The 25,630-nt window shown below is 52.3% G+C and overlaps 1 protein-coding gene across 3 annotated transcripts in view; it reads left to right on the top strand.

The window, feature by feature from the left end:
- Positions 1-25,630, top strand: part of CAPZB (capping actin protein of muscle Z-line subunit beta) — a 139,223-nt gene that overhangs the window by 48,742 nt on the left and 64,851 nt on the right. For all 3 annotated transcript variants that reach the window (XM_020899226.2, XM_020899227.2, XM_020899225.2), the window contains exon 2: positions 17,638-17,727. In XM_020899226.2, the coding sequence (XP_020754885.1) occupies positions 17,638-17,727 (90 nt within the window). The remainder of the gene's footprint in view (positions 1-17,637; positions 17,728-25,630) is intronic.

The raw sequence follows: 25,630 nt of genomic DNA, 5'->3' as shown, positions 1-25,630 counted from the left end.
AACACCCCACTGCAGGGCGTTCCCTCGTTGCCCTGGATCTGCAGAGGAGGAGACCTGAGTGAGGCTCAGGAGGGTTTAGGCACACGGTGGGAGCCTGGTGGGCTCGGGGTTTGAGTGCAGACCTCTCTCTCAAGCCTGTGCTGGCACCTGGAGCGCCACATCGCTCCCGGGCTGCGCAGCTGTGCAGGGATGTTAAAAGCAGTCGTTATTTCCTCCTCTCTTGGAGCCTTGAAAACAAAGAGCTGGCCGCTGTGGCCCTGACGAGCAGGGAGCACAACGGCAGCAGGAGCCCCGGCTGCCAGGCAGGACCGGGCAGGCCTTGGGGTCAGATGAACCTGCTTTGGAAGCCCAGCCCCACCGCCGTTAGCAGTGGAACCTCCCAGAGTCACTGGTTCCACATCTGAGAATGAAACTAGGGCTTAACCTCCTGGGACTGTTTGTGAGATTAGGTGAGACAGTGGCATTTAAAGCCCTTGGAGCACTGTTTTAATAAGTTTTAGCTGTTGTTTTTATTAGTGCGTTCTGAGCCCATAAGTCTGGTCCTGCCATGGACTCGCCGCCCGGCGACAGGCGTTGTTGGCGGGGACGGTGGTGGTGCTGGCGGGGTCTGCTGTGGACGGTAGGCGGAAAGGCAGTCCTCATGGTGCTGTGCAGTGTTTGAGCTTAGTCTCTGGTCTCCTTTTCTTTCTCTCTTTTATTTTTTTTTTTAACTTTCTGCCCCACGGGGCATGCGAGACCCTAGTTCCCCGACCAGGGATTGAGCCCACACCCCCTGCACTGGAAGCGCAGAGTCCTAACCACTGGACCACCAGGGAAGATCCAGTTTCCTGTTTTCAAAAAGCTGCCTTGGCGTGGACACAGACGGGGCAGGAGACGGCGGGGCGGATGCAGAGAGCGGCGCTGACACACACACTACCCTGTGTAAAGCGGGCGGCTGGTGGGCAGCCGCTGGGCAGCAGAGGGAGCCCAGCCTGGTCCCTGTGATGACCTGAGGGGTGGATGGAGTGGGAGGGAGGGAGGGGCAAGAGGGGATGGAGATGCACGCAGTTGCCGCTGACTTGCCCTGCTGCAGCAGAAACCAGCTCAGCGCTGGAAAGCAGCTACCCTCCAATTAAAGACGGTATCAGCATTGGAACTTGTTGCTTCCCTTTGTTTAATTAGTTTTACTCGTTGAAGGACTTTGAAGCTCCTCACTCAGCCACCAACTTTCTCGAGACATAGCACTCAATGTTCAGTGAAGGATGGAAAAGAAAGAAGGTTTTGAGCTTATGAAAACGTCTTGTTGGCAAGCTGTTCTCTAAGGAAACCTGTCTTTTGAGAGAGGAGTGGTGTTTTCACTCATAAAGATCAGTTTGCTCTGACCCAAAAGAGGTGGCCACGGCTGGTTTGATTTTTCAGCTCCTATTCCATGGTTGCCCACCTGGCATGCCTTCAGGTAATGTTAACCACAGACGTGGAGAGGTGTGTGTGTGTGTGTGTGTGTGTGTGTGTGTGTGTGTGTGTGTGAATGCCATGTGGGAATGCTGGAGTCCTGTGCCCCCTGAAGCCAAATTCTGTGGAAGAAGGGTGGTGATAGTATTTGTTGTTTAATTGAGCACTTAGTACGTTCCAGAAACTCTGCTAGTTTCTTTACACATACTTTATAAGATTCTTAAAACAAGGCTGCAGGATAGGTATTATTAGTTTTATTTAACAGATAAGGGAATTGAGACTCTGGAAGGTAAAGGACTTTTCCTGATCTCCATTTCTAGGAGGTGGCATTGAAAGATTTGAACCCATGTCTGTCTGACTTCCAAGGTCTTCTGTGCCACTTGCAGCCTGGCAAGGGGATCTGTTTTAGGTCCTAGATATTGAAGCTGGAAGGACGTTGCTTTTAGGCATCTCCCCGTCTGGTGGGTCCTGACAGCTGGAAGGATGAGAGCCCTGCAACAGGTCTTAGGTTGGATTTGCACATTTATCACAGGTTGGGAAAATGTTGCATTGTCCTTCATTGTCACCAAAGGCAGTGGAAGCTTTGGGTTGTGTTTGGGAGTGCCAGAGGGCCTGGCGTTGTTGCTGTTCCCGTGGTTGACAGTGGGGTGTGGCGCCGTACCAAGGAGCTGCACTTGACCTGGACGGGGCAGGCAGAGACGGGGGTTTCCATGCTGATTCCCACTGGTGTCTGAAATGAGAGGTCAGGGACCCAGGGAAGAAGTGGGCCCACTGTGTTGGTCGATGTGTTAGCCCCATGTTCCTCTTTTCCGCAAACCGCCCTTTGGATGCAGGTCAGAAGGCAGCACTGCTCTCTCCTAGATGAAGTACTTGAGTCGAAGGAGGCTCTATCTCCCTCGTGTCTTTAAATCTTGCAGCTTTCCCATCGTGACTTGTCCATCTGTGCTGTTGGCACTTTGGACCAGTCCTCTGGAAGCCATGTGCAGTGTGTTATTGGCGGAAACCTGTGGCCAAACATCGCGGATTTCCTCCAGGCCATGTTATAAATCAGTTTGGTGGAAGGTTTATGTGAATTGGCTGCTTCTGCCATGAGAAAGGGAGTATCCTTTCCTCAGCCTTCGTCAGTGAACATGTGGGTGATGTTTCTCCCCCAGAATTTCTTTAACTCTTCTTTTGAACGCAAGGGTGCTCTGCTCTTACAATATTTGACTTTGGTGAAAGGCTTCTTGAATTTCTCCTGCCATCAAGGTAGAAATGGACAGCACGCATGGCATCCATTGAGGACGCCTTGGGATCACCCCTACCGGTGTCTTTAACTACCATTGACCAGGTGGAGGGATTAGTCTCGTTACGTGAAACCCGCCAGGACCCTGCAGAGGCAGCAGCCGTAGACATCTGTGAAACATCCATGATCAGACAGTAGGTCATGGCGCCTTGCAGATCTTCTGAGAAGTCCAGGGAACCATCCACCAGAGAGACAGTCTGAAAAAGCCTGTACCATTTTCGAGAAATCCCCCCATCCTGGTAGTGTTTGTGAGGATCGAGTCTGTACTGCAGGGGGACAGGAGGTTTTAGAATTTGTTAGGAGGTAAAACCGTCCATCGTTTGCCCAGCCCGGAATCAGAGACTCCCCGCCCCCGTCTGATTTCCTGAGCTAGGAGTTGTTCTCCCAAGTCACTTGAAGTTAATTTTCTTATAGTTTGGATTGTTTAGCATTCTCTAGAGAGACGGTTAGATGGCATCACCAACTCATTGGACATGAATTTGAGCAAACTCTCGGAGGTAGTGAAGGACAGGGAAGCCTGGCGTGCTGTAGTCCATGGGGTTGCAAAGAGTCTGATACGTCTTAGCAACTGAACACACACACAGTGTTTGGTCGCAGGAGGCAGAATGTGGGTTTGTTCTGTGTTCTTCGCTGTCATGCGTGCTCAGGGTACATGGGCGCACACACAGACACAGAGAGTTTGGTCACAGGAAGCAGAACCTGTATTTTGTTCTGTGTCCTGCCCTGTCGTGTGTGCTCAGAATCTGGACACACACACAGTGTTTGTTCCCAGGAGGCAGAACATGGATTTTGTCCTGTGTCCTTCCCTGTCATGCATGCTCAGGATAACACAGAGACACACACACAGACGCACACACACAGTGGTCACAGGAGGCAGAACCTGGGTTTTGTTCTGTGTCCTCCTCTGTCATGAGTGCTCAGGATCCGGACCTTGCTGAGCCTCGGTTTACTGTCTGTAAGGCCGGGGTGACGGTGCCCACCCCACGAAGCTGCTGTGAGGCTTTCCCGAAAGCTGCACAGTGCCCGGCCCTCCGGTGGCCCAGAACGGAAGCCCGCGGGAAGACTACGCCTTTAGGCCGAGTGCTGATTGGGACTGGAGTGCCCACGCGCAGAACGGTCGGCAGGCTCTGTGAGGTTCGAGCCTGGGCCGGTAGAGGTGGCGGGTGCCAGAGGAGGGGGCCTTCTCTGCCTCCAGAGCACACCCCGCGCTGCGCGCCTTGCTCCCAGCAGGGACTCGGCCTGAGCAGGTGGAGTGCTCGCGCACCCGTGTGCCTCCTCCCAGACCCCAGTTGCTGCCTCCTCGTTGGGGATTTTCACTGTCCCACCAAACTCGCCACGTTAGCTTTGTCACTGCAGAGAATGTCCCCCAGTCTGCAGTTAAGAGATTTGGGGAATGGAAACACTGGGTATCCGAAACCTTTTCCTTCGCCACGCCACAGCCTCCTGAGCGATTCATTTTGGACCCTTCACTCCCTGAAGGGTGTGTAAGGGAAAATCAGCCGATGGCTGTAGGATTCGACACAGAGCCTGTATGGAAGTTGCTAGGTGTTCTATCGGGGGAGAGGCACTTGGAAGTTCTCGTTGCTGGCTGGGAAGTGGAGGCAGTTTTGGGGTCTCTGCTAGGACTGCCCCATCTGTGTGTTCTGATGGCCTCACCTGGCCTTGGTGGAAGTGTCAGTGGCTCAGTCCTGTCTGACTCTTCGCAACCCCATGGACTGTAGGAGACCGCAGCCCGCCAGGCTCCTCAGTCCTTGGCATTCTCCAGCCAAGGCTACTGGAGTGGGTTGCCATGCCCTTCTCCGGGGGATCTTCCCGAGCCAGGGATCAAACCTGGATGTCCTGCATTACAGGCCGATTCTTCACCTTCTGAGCCACCAGGGAAGCTGGCCTCGGGGACTCCAGTAAACAGGGAGAAAAGCGAAATGGCAGGGCAGTGTCTTGGTGCCACTCTGGGCTGAAGAGATGGGTCAGAGGACTGAGGAAGGGAAGCTGACCGGAACCCAGGAAGACAGAGGGCCGGAGGTCGGCTGTGGGTGAACGCGGACTGTGCGGGCGGCTCTCCCTCTTGTTCTCCGCCCGGGAGGCCTGTCCCTTCTCCCGTGCTGGTTTCGGGGAGCCATGCCCTCCTTGCAGGCCGGGGGAGGGTGTTGGTGGGCTGGGCGTTGGGAAGCCTGCCATTTTTGTCGGTACTTAATGACTTGGAAACTGAAATAACACTCCACCTGCTTTTCTTGAGACTCCTGGCAGCCTAAATGGAAAACTTGTGTCAAGTGAGCAAAAGATGAGGGCGGAAAGGGCCCTGGAGCGCCCGCAACTATTGTGTAAAAGTCCTGGCAGATGAGCTGAGCGCTTCCCGCCCAGGAGAGCGCCTCACACTCGGGAGGCCGGACTCTGGGGACGCCCGCTGGGCCCGCTGGGCCAGACGCTGCGCCCGGCAGAGGGCGGAGGGTGGACGGGAGACCTGCTCGGGGAAGCTCACCGGAGCTGCGGGCCCTTCACTGTGAAACACACACGGCGCAGCGCAGCACGGACACACACACACACACACCACACCATACACACACACAACACACCACACACACACCACACCACACACACACACACTATACACACCACACACACACACACCACACACACACCACACACACACACCACACCACACCACACACACACACAACCACACACACAACACACACACACAACACACACACAAACCCCCCACACCACACACCACACCACACCACACACAACACACACAAACCCCCCACACCACACACACCACACCAGACACACTATACACACCACACCACACACACCACACACACACCACACACACACACAACACACACACACACACCACACCACACACCACACCACACCACACACAACACACACAAACCCCACACACCACACACACCACACCAGACACACTATACACACCACACCACACACACCACACACACACCACACACACACACACAACACACAAACCCCCCACACCACACACACACACACACCACACACACACCACACCACACACACACACACACACACACTATACACACCACACACACACACACCACACACACACACACACCACACCACACCACACACACAACACACCACACACACCACACACCATACACACAACACACACACACAACACACACACAAACCCCCCACACCACACACACCACACCACACACCACACCACACCACACACAACACACACAACCACACACACAACCCCCCACACCACACACGCACACACACTATACACACCACACACACACACCACACACACACCACACACACACACACACCACACCACACCACACACACACACAACACACACACACACACACACACAACACACACACAAACCCCCCACACCACACACACCACACCACACACCACACCACACACAACACACACAAACCCCCCACACCACACACACCACACCAGATACACTATACACACCACACCACACACACACCACACACACACACAACACACACAAACCCCCCACACCACACACACCACACCACACACACCACACACATACCACACACACCACACTACACACACTATACACACCACACACACCACACACACACCACACACACACACACCACACCACACACACACAACCACACACACACACCCCACACCACACACACACAAACCCCCCCCACCACACACACACACACCACACACACACACAACACACACAAACCCCCCACACCACACACACCACACCAGACACACTATACACACCACACCACACACACCACACACACACCACACCACACACACCACACACACACACTATACACACCACACACACACACTATACACACCACACACACACCACACCACACACACACACCACACCATACACACACCACACCATACACACACACACACACTATACACACCACACACAACACACACACAAACCCCCCACACCACACCAGACACACTATACACACCACACACACACAAACCCCCCACACCACACACACACACACACACACACACACCACACACATACCACACACACCACACCAGACACACTATACACACCACACCACACACCACACACACACACCACACACACACTATACACACCACACCACACACACACCACACACACACACTATACACACCACACCACACACACACCACACACACACACTATACACACCACACACACACCACACACACAACACACACACAAACCCCCCACACCACACACACCACACACACACTATACACACCACACCACACACACACACACACCAGACACACTATACACACCACACACACACCACACCACACACACACCACACACACACACTATACACACCACACACACACACCACACACACAAACCCCCCACACCACACACACCACACCAGACACACTATACACACCACACCACACACACCACACCACACACAACACACACACACACAACACACACAAACCCCCCACACCACACACACCACACCAGACACACTATACACACCACACCACACACACACCACACCACACACACACACAACACACACACCCCCCACACCACACACACACACACACCACCACACACCACACACACACACACACACACCACACCACACACACCACACCACACACCACACCACACACACACCACACTACACACCACACATACACACACACCACACATACCACACACACCACACCAGACACACTATACACACCACACACACACACACAACACACACAAACCCCCACACCACACCAGACACACTATACACACCACACCAGACACACTATACACACCACACCACAACACACCACACACCCCCACACACACACCACACACACACACCCCACACCACACACATACCACACACACACACACACCCCCACACCCACACACACAGCACACCACACCACACACAACACACACAAACCTCCCACACCACACCAGACACCACACCACACACACTATAAACACCACACACACCACACCACACACACCACACCACACCACACACACAGCATACCACACCCCCCACACACACACGACACACACGCGCACACACACACACCCCTAGCTTCATACGCTGTCAGAGTGCTCACAAACTGGGACGGTGACTCTGGACCCAAGTGTTTGAATCTGCAACTTATTTCTTCTCTCACAGTTGGGGTTTTTTTCCTGTTGTGTTTTGTTTGTTTTTTAACGACAAACAGGCTTCTGATTCCCCAGCCCATAGCAGATGAGGGGAGGAAATGTAGCTGGTGGCCTGACAGAAGAGGTAGAGAAATTTAGAATGCAGACCTAGAGCGTGTTCCAGGCGTGGGCACTCCTCACAGTGTCCCTTTGCCGGTGAGAAACGGTTTGACCACGTTCATGCCGTGTAGAAGGTTTTAGAGGCAGTCCCCTCTCAGGATTAATGGAAAGTTGGTTCATCCGTGCCTCGGGGTTGGCTCAGGAGCCGCTGCAGAGACCGACCCTGACTGAGGGTGCTGAGCTCCTCACACAGGAGGCCTGTGTGAATCCGAGGTGCGAGTCCGAGGCTTTCTGACCGGGATGCAGACGGCCAGCTGGGCCTCGCTTGTCCGGAAGCGTCGGGGAGGAGGCTGCCGGGTCAGCCCTGGCCGTGCTCCTTGGCTCACCAGCCCCTCTCGGGCAGGGACCGTGTCTCAGTCGTTCAGCTCGTGCGCCGGTGCCTCCCGTCACGCGGCGGTGGCTCAGGGCCAGAGTCTGGTGGAAAGATGGCCCGGGTGTGGGAGAATGCTCTCAGCACGCGACCCGGGGCAAGTGCTGGTCCTGCTGCCGACCGTGGGACCCTGCGCAGCTTCTCTGAGCCTCAGTGTCTGTCTGTGAAATGAGGGCTCAGGCCTTAGATGAACTTGGAAAGTCTATCTGGATCTAAACCCCTGTGATCCTGGCAGAGCTTTTATTATTTCTTAATTTTAATTTAGTTTTATTTATTTATTTTTGGCCACGCCACTTGGCATGTGGGATCTTGGTTCCCCGCCCAGGGATCAAACTCACCCACCCACCCCCTCCCACCATGCTGGAAGCACAGAGCCTTAACCACTAACTAGACTGCCAGGGAAGTCCCCTGGCAGAGTTTTGGTTTTTTTTTTAAAGCAGAGACTTGGGTTTATGTTTTCATGGTGATCAAAACAACATTGTCCCAAGGCACTGAACGGCTTCACCTTGAAATGGTTAATTTTATGTTGAAGATGAGCTTGACCCAGCGGTGAAGATTCTCAGCAGCCCCCAAAAGGGCGGAGGGAGGCCTGGTCCGCCAGATGGGCTTCCACTGTGGCTTTGCGGAGCATGGCGTAGGGTTTTGGAATTTCCCATGGGAAGGCATGCCATCCACAGGGATGTCCTGTGTGCGCCTGGCGAGCCGCCGCCCTCCGGGATCCGCTGTCGTCACCACATCCCTCCCAGAAGATTCAACCAGAGGGCACTCAGTCAGGGCAAGGAAACACTTTTTCTTTTTGTTAATCCAAACTGTGCAGTTTCCCAGTGACCTGCAGATGAGCATTTGGCTGGGCCACCCTGCTCATCTTCCCCACTTAGCCCCCGGCACATATTGTTCCCGGGCCACATGGCAGAAAACAGATTCAGCTTTTAAACAGAGTTGCCTGTTGGGTCACAGATTATACAAGACAAAAACCACGGTGCCCTTAGACTCCATAAACTTGTAATAAATCAGCCTGGGCTCCAGCAAAGTTGGCCTTTGTGTTGTCTGTGAAGTATTTGCTAAGCCTCTTGGGAATGTAAACGAGGGAAGGACTTGATGAATTTAAGAACAAACTATAAAGGCCTTGAAGCTTTGGCTGGTTGTTTATGTATAGACAGATGCTGTTGAGTACAGATCGGGCTCAACCAGTCCCTGGAGCAGGCCAGGCGGGGCTTCTGCTCAGAGAGCAGAGCAGTTTGAAGTTCCTGCGTGTCCTTGGAATTACAGACGCTGTTTTAAAAGGGCGCACAGTCACACACACTGGTGAGGCTGCGGCATCATCGGGTGCGGGGGCAGAGGGGCCCTGCTGGAAAGCTCAGGCATCTCAGACCCTCGTTTCTAGTAGGTTTCCTGACCTGTCTGTCCTGCCTCTTAATGTGGCCGTCCTGTCCTCTCCAGCCCCCAGCCCCACCCCTGGTCACATTGCGTCCCCGCAGGCAGCACGGGCCGCCTCCTGCCTCAGTTACTGCTGCCGTCTCACAGAACCACTCCAGAACCTGGTGACTGCAAAGAGCAGCAGTCACACATCTCCATTGGTTCCAGGGGCCTCGGCAGGGCGGTTCTGGCTGGAGCCCTGGGGGGCTGCCCGGGGCCCTCCCCTCCCCTGCGGGTCTCTCCAGGTGGAGGATCTTCATCTTGTGCCGGGCGGCTCCTCCTCAAAGCGTGGCTGCCGGCCTGAGTGTTGAGCAGGCAACGAGGAGGATGAATGATCTTTAATGGCTCAGAAATGACCGAGGTCAGCCTCGCTGATCATAGGAGTCAGCAAACCCCATTCCATGGGGTGGGGGCAGGAGGAATGCCGAGTCACACTGTAAGAGGGGCGAGGGCTGGGAGAGCTTGTTCAGGTGGGCTTTTGGAAACTCGCGTCTGCTTCATTCTCTAAGACACGACAGTATTCCTCTCAGTCCTCTGTGGAGAAATCTTCGGGGGCTCCTCATCCCTCCTGGAGGAGCAGGTTTTGTAGTATTAAAGGCCGAGCAGACTGGCACAGAAGCTGCACTTATGAAGTCGACAAACGCAAAGCTCCTGGGAGCACTGAGGTTCCGTCTGCTCCCTGGAGCCTGCTGAGAAAATCGCTGCCCTCTGGGGTTCGGGCCGAAGCCGGCCTTGCTCTGACCCCTCGCTCCTCCGGGCCGAGCCACACCCCCTCCCTGCCTCTCCTCCGGCTTGCTGCACCCGTGGTCTCCGCGTTGGCCCGGGGCACCCTTGCTCAGCCAGTGATGACCGGTCATGGACACCCTCCCCGCTTTCTGAGGAGTCTTTGGTGGTTCCCGGCACCGCTCATATGCATGTTTACTCCAGGGTTTCTTGTTCTTGTGGATAGAGGCGTTTACTGCATTAAGCTTTGAGCTTATCCCTGGTTAGGACGCGTCCCGCTCTCTGCACCCCCACTGGGAGGTGGAGTTTCTGTTGTTGCCGATGATTTCTGAATTAGTCTTTGCCCTTGGAGTTCCTGCAGCCGGCCAGGTTCCACTGTGTGCAAATGCTAGGCGGCACCACCCGGGGCCTGAAAATCCCACAGAAGATCTCTTCAGCTGTAGTGTTTTATTTGACTTGCTGTCCTGAAAAACTGTTCTAGTCTGTATTCACAGTTGTTTTACTTGTCATAAGGTGATTTGAAGCTGTTCATGTGTTTCTTCAAGTCGTGTGAGAAACTGGCAGAGAGTGAAAACATGCTCTCGCTGTTGATTCTGAAAAAACACAGCCACGGATCTAAACCGCCGCCTCGAGCCTCACCAGCGTGAAGCGGGGTGGCTGTCCCCTCTGCATGCCGCCGTCGTCTGTGTGGATTTTGGCTGCACCGTAAGCTCCTGGAGACAGGGACCTTGTCCACCGGGGAGTGTCAGAGTAGTGCTTGTCACCTCGGAAACACTCAAATTATCACACAGCTAATTGAACGGGTAAAGAATTCCAGAGAGTGATGTGAAATGGTCATTCTTGTCCTTTTTACCTTTCAGCCTGGAAAATGCCACCAGTGGAAGGGGGAGCTGGGAAAGCTCCTTTGATGAAAGGGAAGTGTGTCTAGGACCAGATAGGATTTCGAAGGAACTGTCTCATGGAGAACCCTTGGTCACGGGGTGACAGTGGACAAAATAAATAGCCTGGAAAGCCTAGGAAAAGGATTGATTCACAACGAAGTACACATGTGCACTCAGGGTACTGTGAGCTGCCTCGTCTCTGCAGCTCCTGTGTCCCCTCGTCGTGGACCTCACACTCGCCTCGTGATCCTCTGCTCCTCTCTGGCTGGTTCCTCGAGGGTCGGGACTAGGTTTCATTGCCTGCGCCTGGTTCAGGGCACTCGAGGCTCGGTTGTGGAGCTGAAGCCTAGTTGCGGGCCTGCAGGGGCTGTTGAAGGGCAGGGCGGGTGCAGCGGGCACATCTGCTCTTAGCCTGGGGACGGTGCGCAGCCATAGAAGGAATCTTAGAATCCTCTGCCCAGATCCCAGGCCATGCGGCTAAGAGCGCTCCTGACCTCACACTAAGGGCTGGAGGCAAAGCCCCAAGAGGCCTTGAGCTCCCTGCTCTGAGGGAAGATCCAAAAGGGGTTGCAGCGCTCCCTACCTGCTTCCTGCCAAGCTGCTGTGGTTACCCAGGTGGTGGTTGTGAAGGATCGCTCCGAGACACGTCCCTCGGTGCCCTGGGCAAAGGCGAGGCGCTCAGCGCCCTGTCCTGGCTCTGGAGTCAGAGCAGGGTTGACGCGGGGTGGGGTAGGTTCCATGCAAGAACACCTTCCTTCCTCCCCTCCCCAGGCTTTAGACTCCGAGCTCCTTAATCCCAGGGCCTGTCCTTGGTTGCTCTTTTTTTTTTGTTACCTTTAAAAAATATTGAGTGAAGTGAAACAGTGACAATAAAAAAGAGAACTCATCAACGCATACATATATGGTCAATTCACTTTGCATAGAGGAGTCAAGAATAAATATACAATGGGAGTAGTCTCTTCACTGAATGGATTTGGGGAAATTGGACAGCCACATGCGAAAGTCTGAACCTGGACCCCAGGCTTAGACGGTTCACACATCAGCTCAGAAATACTTAGATCCGTGATAGCTGTAAAGGACCATACTGACATATATGTAAGTCTAAGCGTCTTGATATTATGAATATCCTTGAATCCATTATTTCATGCAGGACTCAATGGATGTCAAGTTTTATTTTTCTCTCGTGGCTTTTCCCTCTTCCGAATTTTGTATTTATCGTTCCCTTGTCTTGGCAAATGAGAAAGAAAGCCTTGCTGTGTTAGTTTAAAGTGTGTGTGTGTAAATGATGGGGAGTTCAGTAATGCTGGGCTTGGAGCTTTATGAAAGTGGCTGCACCCTCTGTAGTGCTCTGGGACTTTCTTCCCCAGCCCCGCGCTCATTCTGTTTCTGGGGCCACTCTTGCTGCTTGTAGCTGTGGACTAGCCGTGTTTTCTTCATCCACTTGTGCTATTTCCTGTTTGGACCTCTAAGGATTTGGGATGACTCCCAAGCAAAGGGCTCCAGTTAACTGTAATTTAAAATTTTTTTGCAAGCTGTCATTAAGTTTTCCCATGTTGCTTGGCTTTATGGGAAGCTTTTTAGTCATTTACTAATTTAAGGACAGACATCCTTAGCCTTAGAAATTTGTAGTGAGTATTTCCTATTGAGATTGTTAGAATTAATGCAAAATACAAGTTAGATCATTTTGCAGCAATAGTTTAATGCTTTCAAACTCAATACAGTCAGAGAAACTGTCCAGAAGGAAAGCCTTCATGCTTCACCTTGAGGGGTGAGGGCTGTGGTCAGCACATTGTGGTTGGGGGCATGTGAACAGGCTCCTTGGAAGCATGAAAACAGTGTCTTTTCATGTTGACCTTTTCTGGTCAAGTTACGTTGTTCCTTTTTCTAGATACTCAGCTTCTAGTTAATCCCTTCTGAACTTCCCGTTATGTCTGAATTAAAAATTCAGTGTAGCTTGACTTATATCTGAAAACTTTCCCTGGTTCTCAGGATTATTGTTAAAATCTAGTTGAGACTATTTCCAAAGACCAGACGTTGTAGGGTTATGGGCAGTCTGTGAGTTAGAATTGTATGTAAAATGTTCTGTGCGTGTGCAGTTTTCCGGATTCTTCACTTTAACTAGAGTCTGGGAGTTTGTAATTCCCCAAAACAATTCTTTGAAGCCGCGGTTTCTTCAGCTTGGCTTTGCTAACCTGTTGGGCCAGGTCGTCGGGGTCTCTCCTGTGTACCGCAGGATGTTCAGAAGCGTCCTGGGCCCTTTCCTGTTAGGTCCCCTCATGCATAGTGATGACAACTGCAAATGTCTCCATGCGTTCCCCTTGTCTCCCGGGGGCTGCGGGGAGGGCAGAGTCAATCCCAGTTGAGAAACGCCAGCTCATTGCTTTAAAGGGCGGTTTTAGGCGCAGAGCACAGGCGAGCAGAAGCTGCAGGGACTTCCCCTGCGCCCGGGCCTCTGCGCCGTCGGCAGCCCCGCGAGGGCCGGAGCTGCCGCACCTGCCCTGCATCATCAGCGCTCAGTCCATGCTTTCCTTCAGGCTCGCTCTTGGCGGTTGTGCATCCTGTGGGTTTGGACAGATTTGAAATGCCATATCCCCCTGATGCCTGCACACATCACCACCAAGCAGGCAGCGGGTCAGCCCGTGTGTGTGTGTGTGTGTGTGTGTGTGTCTGTCTGTGTGTTTTCACTGAGTCGTGTCCAACTCTTTGCAACCCCCATAAACTGTAGCCCTCCAGGCTCCTCTGTCCATGGGATCTCCCAGGCAAGAATACTGGCGTGGGTTGCCACTTCCTTCTCCAGGGGATCTTCCTGACCCAGGGATCGAACTCACATCTCCTGCCTTGTAGGCAGATTCTTTACCACTGAGCCAGCAGGGAGGCCCCGAGTGACACATGCCTGCCATTATCACCATTATATATAGTAGTATATATAGCATTATATATAGTATATAATATAGTTTCACTGCCCTGAAATTCCTCTGCTCTGCTGTTCTCATCCCTCTCTCCCAGCCCCTGGCAACCACTAATTTTTTTTTATTGTCTCTGTAGTTTTGTCTTTTCCACAAGGTCGTAGCTGGATTCACATGGCAGGTAGCCTTTTCAGGTTAGCTTCTTCTGCTTAGTGGGTGCGCACAATTTGTCTCCTGCATGTCCTTTCATGGTGTCATAGCATCCCGTTGTCTGTATGTGTTACCGCAGTTTCTTTATCCACTCACCTCTGAAGCTGTCGTGGCTGCTTCCAGGTTTTGGCAGTTGTGAACAAAGCTGCCATAGACGGTTGAGGGCAGGCTTCCGTGAGAACCGTCCTCTCCAGCGTGACTGCTGGGCTGTGTGCTAAGAGTGTGTGGAGTTTTGTAAGAGACTGCTGAGCTGTCTTTGGAAGTGGCTGCCCCATTGTGCGTATCCTCCGGCAACGAATCAGAGTTAACTGTGGTGCCACGTTCTTTTCAGCTTTTGGTGTTAACAGAATTCTGGATTTCATCCATTCTAATGGATGTGTAATAGTATCTCATTTTACTTTGTATTTCTCTGGTGACGTGTGATGTTGAGCATCTTTTCTATTTACCATCTGTTAAGGTCTTTGGCCCATTAGTTTATACTTTTTAACTAGCTTGACTTGATTCATTCAGGGTTTTCTCTTCTTGCATGGCCAAGGGAATACAGAGCTATTTACAGAGTTTTGAACAGCTAGCTTCTGTTGAGAGTGATAGAAGAGACTTCTGGGTTGGCCTGAGTGGGGCACATGTTATAAAATATTTATATTTTAGAATATTTTAGAAAATTGAAATATGTATTTGTGCACATAACACAGAAACACTCCCAGTCAAACATACACTGGTGTGTATTATGCATTTCACAAGTATTCTCTAAATCATCCTGACAACTCTGTGATGTAGATAGTATCCTCATTTTATGGATTATCAACCTTTAAAAATAAAATAGCTGGTTATTTTACCAGCAGAACGGACTTATTTGGGAATTGCGAAGAAGTACAGTTCAGGAAAAAAATAGCGAAGTGTAGCAAACAAGGGGGAGGAGCCTTGCTTTGCAGAGAAGAAGGAGGACGTTGAGAAGCGGCGCTTGGAAGGAATGGCCCCTGGGGGAAGGGGAGGGTTTGGGGGCTCGGGGGGTGATGTCTTCCCGCGGGCTGGGCTTGCTGCTGGACAGTGAGAAATCCTTCCTCCTCCTGGAATGCAGGGTCCTCTCTTCTGTTGGAGTAATTGGTGGTGTGTGTTGGTGCTTGAAAGCGCCCCCTTCTGGCCGCCTGGCTTCATTTTAAGTGTAGTGTCCTTTATTCCCCTTCACAGAATGAATAGATGTCCCTGGAGGTTAAGAAATTTGCCCAAGGTCCTAAGTTAATGAAAGGCAGAACAGAGCACCGAATATAAGTCAGCAGCGTCAAATTAGTTCATGTGTGTGTTCTTGACCCTAGAGGTACTAAAATGTCTTCCATGTCGGTGGGCCAGACCCATGTCCCGTGGCCTTGGCTGGCATAGAAGGCCTGGGACACGTGGGGAATACCTGGTCGCCGGGAAGTTTCACTAAGCCAAACAAGTGCAGTAAGGTTTCTGCAGTGTATGTATGTCTCTGCAGAGTATAGCCTGTTTGTTGTGTCTCAGAATAAATTCTCGTTGATAACCATCTTGAGCCAGGGGACAGGTTTTTGTTTTCTTTTTTACAGCCTGCTGTATATACTGTATCGATTACCTGCCTTCAGTGAGCACATGCGTTATGTCTCTGGGTGTATATAAAGCGGTCTTTGTCCCGCAGCCTGTTTGTGGTTGATGTACATGGAAGTGCAGGTGGTCGGATTCAGAGTTTATATTTTATTACTGTCAAATGTAGCATTTCCGGGATTACCTCGTATAGTTTATAAAGATTCTGGAGCTTGTTGATTTAGGGCTTTCAGAAATCCTGAAATGGGTCTGAGCAGAGCAGATGAAGGTTGCAAATCAGACGGTGCCTCTGGTGGGTGGTGTTGGGGGCCCCACCTGCCTCACTTGCACTTGCTAGCATCGCATGCGGTGGTCTTCACCTCTTCCCAGGCCCGCCTGTCTCACCTGGCTTCCTTCTGCGTTAGAGCCCACTGCGCACTGAACTAACACTCTGCACTCTCCCGGCCTCACGCCGCATGCAGTTCCTCCCTCGCCCCCTCCGTGGTTTATTGCTCATCTGCAGTGCCCGGTGCGGTGTGTGTATCTCCGTGTGTATCACAGCGTAAGTGTTCCAGTTGATCTCTTTTGCCCGTGCTGGGTCTTCACTGCTGAGCGGGCTGCGCTCTAGCTGTGCTGCGTGGGCTTCTCATCGCAGTGGCCTCTCTGCTGCGGAGCTCAGGCTCTCAGCACAAGGGCTTCATAATTGCGACTCGTGGGCTCAGTAGTTGCGGCTCCCGGGCTTAGTTGCTCTGAGGCATGCGGGATCTTCCCCGATCAGGGATCGAACCTGTGTCTCCTACGTTGGCAGGTGGGTTCTTTACCAGTGGGCCTTCAGGGAAACCGTGCAGTGTGAATATTAAATAAAGAGAGGAGTGTGAGAGCGAGGGCAGTCTTTGTCCTGGCCCTGTGGAGCGCCGACCCCAGTTTATGCCCTTGTCCACCTGGCCAGCGGGAGGGAGCTCTTGGCTGGAACTGTTTCCAGTCTTGGTCTGTTTTGCAAGGGCCTGGCACCTGGGAAGGTAGGCCCGGCCTCGGATGAATGACTGCAGCCCTTAAGCATTGGCGCACATCTTGTTCTTTGCCCTTTTTTTGTCCTTGGCTTGGAGCTCGTTGGGGAACCTCTCCTGGTGACGTGTCCTGACTGTCATGGCCGAGTTACAGCAGAGAACAAAGCGTGGCCTGCTCCTGAGCCTTCTCACTGCAGAACCAGCTGGGAGTCATGCACCCGCCGGTCTGTCGCGGTGGAGAAGGAAAGTGCGTGATACTTTGACACGTGTGTTGAGCAGGGCAGCTTTCTGAACTCCTCAGCCCCCTTCCGCAAACATAACTATCTTTCGAATCCTCCACTTGAGACAGACGCTGCCATGCCAGAGGGCCCGGCCGGTCTCCCCCCAGGAGCCGTGGCAGAGGGCTCTCTGCGGGCCTGTCTGCTCTCAGCATACCTGGGCAAGCTGCAGCTGTCAGAGCGCCTTTGAAAAAGAGGGTTTGGTGTTTCTATCGGCAGAATGACTCAGACACTCCTGTTTGTCTCTTGGCAGAGTGATCAGCAGCTGGACTGTGCCTTGGACTTGATGAGGCGCCTGCCTCCACAGCAAATCGAGAAAAACCTCAGTGATCTGATCGACCTGGTACGTACCTTGTTTGTACGGTTTCATTTGGGGCTGAGGCCATACTCGGCCTTTATATACCTTGTTTGACGCAGAGTTCAAATCACACAAGACACCTCCTCTCCAGCTAGATGCCACCGCTGGCTTAAGAGGCTCCTCCGGAGAGGAGATGAGTTTCCTCTGACTGTCATTCTTTCTGTGCCGGCTGTTTTCATAAAGCCAAAGATAGGCACTCTGAAGTCAGTACTACTTGCCCCCTTCCCCCAGATGCCTTGTTTCCGCTTTCTAGACGTTTACTGTTAGGCCCGGGTAAGCAGAGGCCACACACACCCGGGAGGACCCGGCTGCAGGCTGTGCTCGGCTCTCTGCCGCTGTGGACATTTCTCCAGCTGAAGCAGGACGGAAGGCTAGCCTCCCGAGTGCTCCAGGGACTTCACTTCTAGCTCAAAAGGACACAGCACAAAACTGGGCTTTTAAAGAGCTCATCACGTCTGTTTTTAAAACACTTATTTGTATGCGAACAAATGATACAGAGGGGAACATTTTTAGACAAATACTTTCTGTATTGAAAACTCTGAAAAAAAAAAAAAGAAAAATCTGTTACTCTTCAGCATAAGAAACAGTGCAATTTCAACACCAGATCATCAAAAATGACTTCACTGTGGGAACTTTTGGAATTTTCTGACAGTATTGATTGGAGTGGAATGCAATTCTATTTAGATTTCTTCTTTGATTAGTAGAACTATTTTTAAAATATTATATGTATATAGTTAACTGAGATAATCACAAAATGATTTTGTAATGCGATTTCAAGGTAATTAAATATGTGTATCTTTTAAAAAAAGTATTTGTTTATTCATGTATTTATACATTCATGGAATGACTGGTCTCAAAATGATGCCAGAGATTCACTGGCACCATTATGTTATTTGAAAATGTTCAAAGTATTCAAAAAAGCCTATACTATGAGAAATCATGAAAGAAGTCAAATGAGATCAGGAGCCAGCTGAGTTACTGGATCACTTGGCCGGCGGGTTCTGGCCCCGGGCGGCAACCTGAGCCCACCCCGACCAGCCTCTGTTCTTGTCAGTGTCCCCCAGCTTCTCAGAGGGATGATCAGTTGCCAGCTGTTGCTCATCAGTTAGATGTCTTTTAAAGATAGTAGCTTTAAAACTTGTTCATACGCTGTAGTGATATATTTAGCTCCGTTGTATGCATTCAGAACAGTTTTACTGGGGAAGAACATTATTGCAGGAGACTCAGGCCATTCACAGATAAAACTCTTGCCAGCAGTCCGCAAGGTCCATTGTGGAGCTGTTTGTCAGCTTATAGAGACATAGACCCCAAGAGAAAGGCAGCTGTGTGGACAGAGGCAAGCTGCTGGGTGGAGCTGTGAGCTTGCTACCTCTTCTGTGTAATAATTCAGGAAGGAAGGAGGAGAAGCGTTCTCCAGGAAGAGAGCTGTGATGAAGCCCATTCCAGGTGCTTGTGATGGAAATGGGGCAAAGGTGGCTAGAAACGGTGGCAGCTCCTGGCCCGGCAGTGAGTCATTTCAGATGAGTGTGAAAGAACAGAAGCCTGAATTGCGATGCACGCAAACCCACCATGTGCTCGGCATCGGGGGTCCCACACCTGGCACCTGGTCAGAGTGGCCTTCATGTACAGACGAGGTCTGGCCAGCGCGCCCTTTGCTTCTTGCCCCGTGAGCTCTGATTCTCTGGGGCTTGTTTTCAGATTTCTCTGGGAGTGCCGTACATTGGGAAGTTCTATGTGAAAGATGCTAATTTTTAAACATTGGCTCAGACATTGGAAGGGCGTGTGAAATGTGAGTCAGAGAAACAGTCTTTGTTGGGAAGTGGAGAAACATGAAGTTGGATGGGTAGGAGGTGTCCTTGGAAGTCATCGGAGGGGCTTGGATTTGACGTGGCATCATCACCATCGCCCCATGTCCTGTCTCGTGGGCAGTGCGTTGTCCCGAGCGCTTTCTCTGGCGTGGCCTCAGTTAACTCTCAGCAGTCCCGTCGGGTCGCAGCACACGAGGCAGCCTGGGCCGTGCTGCGTGGCCTGTTTTCCTTGGAGAGGTCTAACTGGCCAGCTGTGACCGGGGGTGGGCAGAAGCCACGGGTAGGACCGGGCCCCTCAGCTGGTCAGCCCAGAGGCCACACTGCTGCTCCTCCGCTGAGCGTCACGGCATGCCCGGCTGCGTGTCGATTCAGCTTGCCAATGTAGTTATTACTGTGTTTTAGAAACAGACCAAACATAGAAGTCAGAAATGATGAGCAGATTGTTTTCTCAGTAGAGTCTTGGTGGTGTTTCGCAGGCTGTTTTGTTCTTATGGCAACTGAAGTGTTTTCCTCCAGCTGTGTCCTGTCGCACTGACGCCCCCGTCCCTGTCACAGAGATGAGTGTGTAGCCGCTTTGGTGGAAACCTGGTCAGTGGGTTCCTGGGTGGCATAGACCAGTTCTCCCTGGGCTCAGCAAGGAAATCGCAGCGTTGATGGTGAATGAAAGAGTGAGTCACGCGCCACCCTTCACCTTGGCCAGGTGACTCCCCGCCTGGGCGTTAGCTTGCAGGAGGGCGCTGAGGCCCAGGTGAGGTCCCGCACTGTGAGGTCCCTGCTGGGCCACGGGGAGGAAGCGGCACCCAGAGGGCATGGTCAGGGGGCACTGTTCTCCCACCTGCAGCGTTTTCTGTGGAATGTGACTGGAGAGGGGACGGAGGCAGGGGGCCAGCGGCTAACGTTTGGTGAGCACATCCACATCCCCAGGACTGAGCTGGATACTGGTTGTGTTATTTCATCTAATTTTCCAAAGAGAAAAGGGGCAGTTTTAAAATTCAAATCACTGGGAATGATCCCTCAGCCAAACCTTACAGATTGTAAGCTTTCGTCATCTGAGCAAGCGATTTGAGTGTATTCCAACTGTTTTTGAACTCGTAACTGTATATCGTAATACCTGGTTCATAACTAAGCTTTTAAGTAGAGTCGTGAGATGTCTCGTTGGCCTCTTTATGTCTGCATTCACATTATACGTGGGTTCCCTGGTAGCTTAGCAGGTAAAGAATTCACCTACAACGCAGGAGACCCTGCGCATGCAGGTTCGATTCCTTCGTCAGGAAGACACCCTGGAGGAGGAAAATGGCAACCCAGTCCAGTATTCTTGCCTGGAAAATTCCACGGACAGAGGAGCCTGGAAGACTACAATCTGTGGGTCTCAAAAGAGTCAGACACTGCTGACGCACGCATGCGCTGATTTTCACAACACCCCTCTAATGTACGCGGGACCGCTTCTCCTTTGTTGAATGACTTAAACTCGGAGGAAGAAGCAGGGTGGTGCTGGGTGCCTTTGCTTCGTATCAGAGCCACAGATTTAACGTGGTGCTTCTTCCTCATCTGTGTGTCTTACCTGTACTGGGGAAATGTTAAATAATTACTGATCTACAACATTTAAAACATAGACTGTATTAAGGAAAATCATTTAAAGTCCGCGTAACTAAAAACAGCCAGAGACCTGAAGGCTGTTCCCTATGGGCTGGCCACTTGGGCTACCCAGCTCGCTCTGGTCCACTGCTGCACTGGGCACTGGGGAGGCGCCTCTGTCCCCTCGCTCAGCTGTGTGGGGCCAGCCTTTTATTTAAAAAAAAACAATTTCACCATTTTTTAAGTCTTTACCTATTTGTTACAACACTGCTTCTGTTTTGTGCTTCGGTCTTTTGGCTTCAAGGCATGTGGGATCCTAGCTCCCAGACCAGGAGTCGAACCCGCCCCCCACCTCCTGGAGTGGAAGGTAAAGGCTCGAGCACTGGACCTCCAAGGAAGTCCTTCGCTCCTTTTTTAGTTTGAAGTATGATGAGTGTCGAAATGGAAATGGAGCCTGACCGTGCACTGAATTAGGGTCTGATGAGGCATGCCTCGTTAAAACCCTATTGACGTGCTTCAGAAATGCAGCCGAGGCCCCTGCTGTGCACTGTGATGGATTCGACGTTTGGGCAGGTTTTGTAGGTCCTGGAAGTCGCTTCCTTGGATGTTCACCTTTCGTCACTGCTGTTTTCCTTCCGTTTTCCCGGGCGGGACAGGCCTGTCTGTGTTGTTTTGTGTTTTTTTTTTTTTTTTTTTCTAACTGGACTAGCAGAATTCCTTCATTCTTATTAGTCAGTCTGTGCTGGGTGCAGCACTATGGCCCTGAAGTTCACTTGCAGTTTCTCCTCAAAGCAGTAATTTGAGGAGACTCGCCCTGTCTTGAGCCCGTCTAGAAGCTGTGCATCCAGGCCTTTGTCACCTGTAATCTGGGATCAGGCAGACATTCTCAGAGCCGCTGTTGGCCCAGCCCGGCCCGGCCCGGCCCGGCACTCTTCACAGCCCTTCCTCTCCGGTTCACCTGCGGCCAGTAATGATGGGGAGGTGGTGCTGTTCTCAAGAAAAGCCTCCAGCTCTTAAGGCTGAATGTTGGGATTTGCCAGCACTGCCCATGGAGGGAATGGCCTCACTTAGATGTCGGAGCCAGGGAAGTATCGGAATCCATCCGGTCCACCGGCGGCCTGATTCCCAAGCAGCATTCAAGAGACATGTGGAGGGTGCCTGGCAGCTTTGGGCCAAGGCAGCCCGATTTATCGTGCCAGGTTGGTTTGCTTTTTTCTTTCCACCGTCAGAGCTTTTGCTGCCTGGGATTATGATGCGTGCTCTGATTGGTGGGAAATGACCTTCCTTTGCAGATGGCCAGGGCATCATTTTATTACATATTAATCCCATTGTGCTCGAGTGAAGCCAGCCGAAAGCCATGGTTAAGCTGTTTCAGAAATACCCGCAGGTCCATGTGGGCCGAGAATCACATGCCGTTAAGATGCTCCCTCGGCTTCCTCAACTTTGACCTTCTGTGGCTTTACTCCACACTGGCAGCAAGAGCCGAGACCTCTCCACTGCGGTGTATTTTGAGCCCTGAGCTGAGGAAGGAGTTTGTTTCTGCAAATGGGCACCCAGCAAGCTAGCCGTCCTTTGCCTTTTTAAGAGCAAACCAAAAATAGACCTAAATCTGTTTAACCAAGCAGGAACGTCTTTGCTTGCAAATGTCGGTCGCTTCATTTTTTAATTCCTCCTCCCTTCTTTGCTTATCGTCACCCGAAGGTCCAGCTCTTGGGTGTCCCCAGACTTTATTTACTCCAGGGAGGGGTTAAAGCACCCAAGCCATCCCCACTCGGTCTGTGAGTTAGAGGTACAAGGGCCCAGTGCTCTGACCAGGGAGTTGAGAACTTGATCGGTTTTCATTTCAGCATATTTCTTTTTAGCAGCCAGAACTGCCCTCCAGAAATAGAAGGGCAGCCTCAGCAGTACCTACAGCTCGAGCAGCTCCCAGAAACGGGCCACCTGCAGGCACACAAGGTCCGCAGGAAGATCCCGCTCGGCAGATTAGCAGGCTGGCGTGCACAGGGCGAACCTCTTGGAGCCAGAGAGCAGGTGGAGACCTCCAGCTTGTGTTGGCCAGGACCCTGGAGCCAAGCTCTCACACCCCTGTGATTAAAATTGAGGCTGCTGTTATTATTTAACAGTCATTAATATCATTGATTATCTATCCGACCTCTGCTACACTTTGTTAGTTTTCAGTCTTTAATAGTTGAACCCGTGAAATCTGGAAATGGTTTTCTCAGTGATAGCTGCGTGTCGTGAGAGCATCAAACTCAGTTCTGTCCCCAGGAGATAAAGCTGAGCCACCTCTGGAACCCTTAAGGCCAGGCGTGATCTCCATCTGTGGCCAAGACTGCCCAGGCCTCCTGTGTTTCCTGCCTGCCCGGGATCCCCGTGATGACAGTCACTGTTTAAAACAGTCTTGCGCTAGCATGCTTTCCTCCTTTATTTCAAAGACAGCATTTAAACACGTCTTCTTTCTGAAGCGGTCTTAGACCTAGTAGGTGAAGAGGGAGTGGGTTCAGTCAGCGTTTCCCGAGCACTCCCTGCGAAGCTGACGCCGCGCAGCTCCTCCGCTCCTCTGTCACGGGGAAGGAAACACGCGGGGACCCGGGAGCTGGATCCGAAGGAGGGACGGTTTTGGATGGAGTTTCTCGCCCCTTTGGACTTGACTGGCTGATCAGCTCCGAGGACGCCTGTCCCGAGTTGCGGAACCCAGTTCTTCCTGTGAGCGTCTGACATCCTGGGTGCCAGACACCATTCTGGGTGCTGCGGGTGCGAGCCGAAAGGCCTGGCTCCGTGGCGCCGACGCCTAATGAGGAACTCAGGGAGGTTTTCTGGGAGGAGGACGGCATGGCCGCGCCAGCTTCGCTCCCTGTCTCTCACGAACCCCAGCAGGCACGGTCGTTTGTCTTCGCTGCTGAGTAACAGCGGTCCCGGCTCTTCAGGATGCTTCGCACTCTCCTCTCCCTCGCTCGGGCCACCTCTCCCCCTGCCTCTCACCATTCCTTAGGTTCTTTTCCCAAAGTTTCCCCGACAAAGTATTCCTGAGGAGAGCAAATATTTACATACCTCTGGAGTTTTGAGGGCAAAGCCAAAAGTGGCCGCCTCTGGCAAAGAATTTTGTTTTGTCTTTTTTTTTTAATTGCATTCCAGTTCATAACTTGCCCACATGCAAGACGTTTTAACATAAAAAGAATGCTTTCTTCACCAAACTCTTTGAGTCCAGTTGGTGCTCCGGGAAGTAGGACACCCTGCAAGGAGACGCTCAGCTGGGCCTTGTGGCTGGGCCTCCCCACCGCGTGTAGGTTCCCCTGCAGTCGGGGTACCCCAGGAGCCTGGGGGAGGGGCTTGGCACCCTGGAGCCAGGGCTCTGTAGGCTTGCAGGCGAGGAGGAGGCAGCCTCCACTGGCGCCCGGCCAGGCTCCTGGTGGGCTTCTGTCGGAGGTGGGTGCCCTGGGCTTCCACTCTCGCACGTGTCATGGGGTCTGTAGGAAGAGTTCTCTCCCCAGCCGGGTGCTGTCTCTGGAGCCGGCCCTGGGGAAAGAACGGAAGAGTTGGTGCTCTCGCAGGGACCCCTCCACAGCCTGATGTTTCTGAGCTTACCGTGAGCTCTGCTACAGGCGACTGGGGCTGCAGTTCTGTTTTACAAGGAGAAAAAGCATTCCATCCAAGGGCCTCCAGCAGGATTTTAATGAACTCCATTCCTTGGAAAGTTGTGGTGAGCCTTTTCATGCGAGTGTTTTTCGCTCTTTGAATGGCCTGCAGCTGTAGTGACGAAAGCAAGGCTGAGGGAGGAGGCAGACCCCAGACCCTGGGTGCCAGATTGGCCCTCTGTTCCCCACCCAGGCGCCCCTCCAGACGGGGGTGGAGGTGGCCTTTCACGACCCCAGCCTGTTGCCGAGTCGAGGACCCCACCACCTGATGGTGATTGATGTCAGGATGGCAGGCTGCTAAGCAAGGACGAAATGGCGTGATCTGCTTAGAAAGAGGAAAGGGGGCTTTCTAGGGGCACTCCTCTGATCCCCCCATAGATATGGCTGGAAGTTGCTTGGAATTCTGATGAGTTCTGTTACATGCAGACTCACAGACCCTCATTTGACCCAGGGCAGGGTGGCCTGGACTGCCTCCTGGTCATGCAGTCCAGACCCTTCAAACCTGAAACCGGTTGAAGAAGAGCAGGAGGTCCGTGCTTTCTTGTGGGCGTGTTCGTAGGGAGCAGAGGGGCTGAGCTCAGGGGCAGACTCCAGGGATGTGTCCCCTGGTCCTCAGCACTCTGCAACAGTCGAGGAGGTTTCCCGCTGTGGCCACGGGCTTGGAATTCTGCAGAGCTCAGTGACTTGAAAGTTAGCAATCTCCTGTCCGCTTTGGTGTCAGCCTCCCGGTAGTATGCTTTTGTTAGATTATAAAGTGCAAGATGGAAATTTTTTTGGTTTGGTCTCAGATTGAGAATTTGACTCCCCTCTTTCGTTCATCATAAGATCTTTTTCAGCGATGACAGAGAAAAATAAATTGCCACAGTGGAG

The sequence above is a fragment of the Odocoileus virginianus genome, chromosome 30 (genome assembly GCF_023699985.2).
Source record: "Odocoileus virginianus isolate 20LAN1187 ecotype Illinois chromosome 30, Ovbor_1.2, whole genome shotgun sequence".
Classification (NCBI taxonomy): Eukaryota; Metazoa; Chordata; class Mammalia; order Artiodactyla; family Cervidae; genus Odocoileus; species Odocoileus virginianus.
This window is presented reverse-complemented; position numbering and strand designations above follow the sequence as displayed.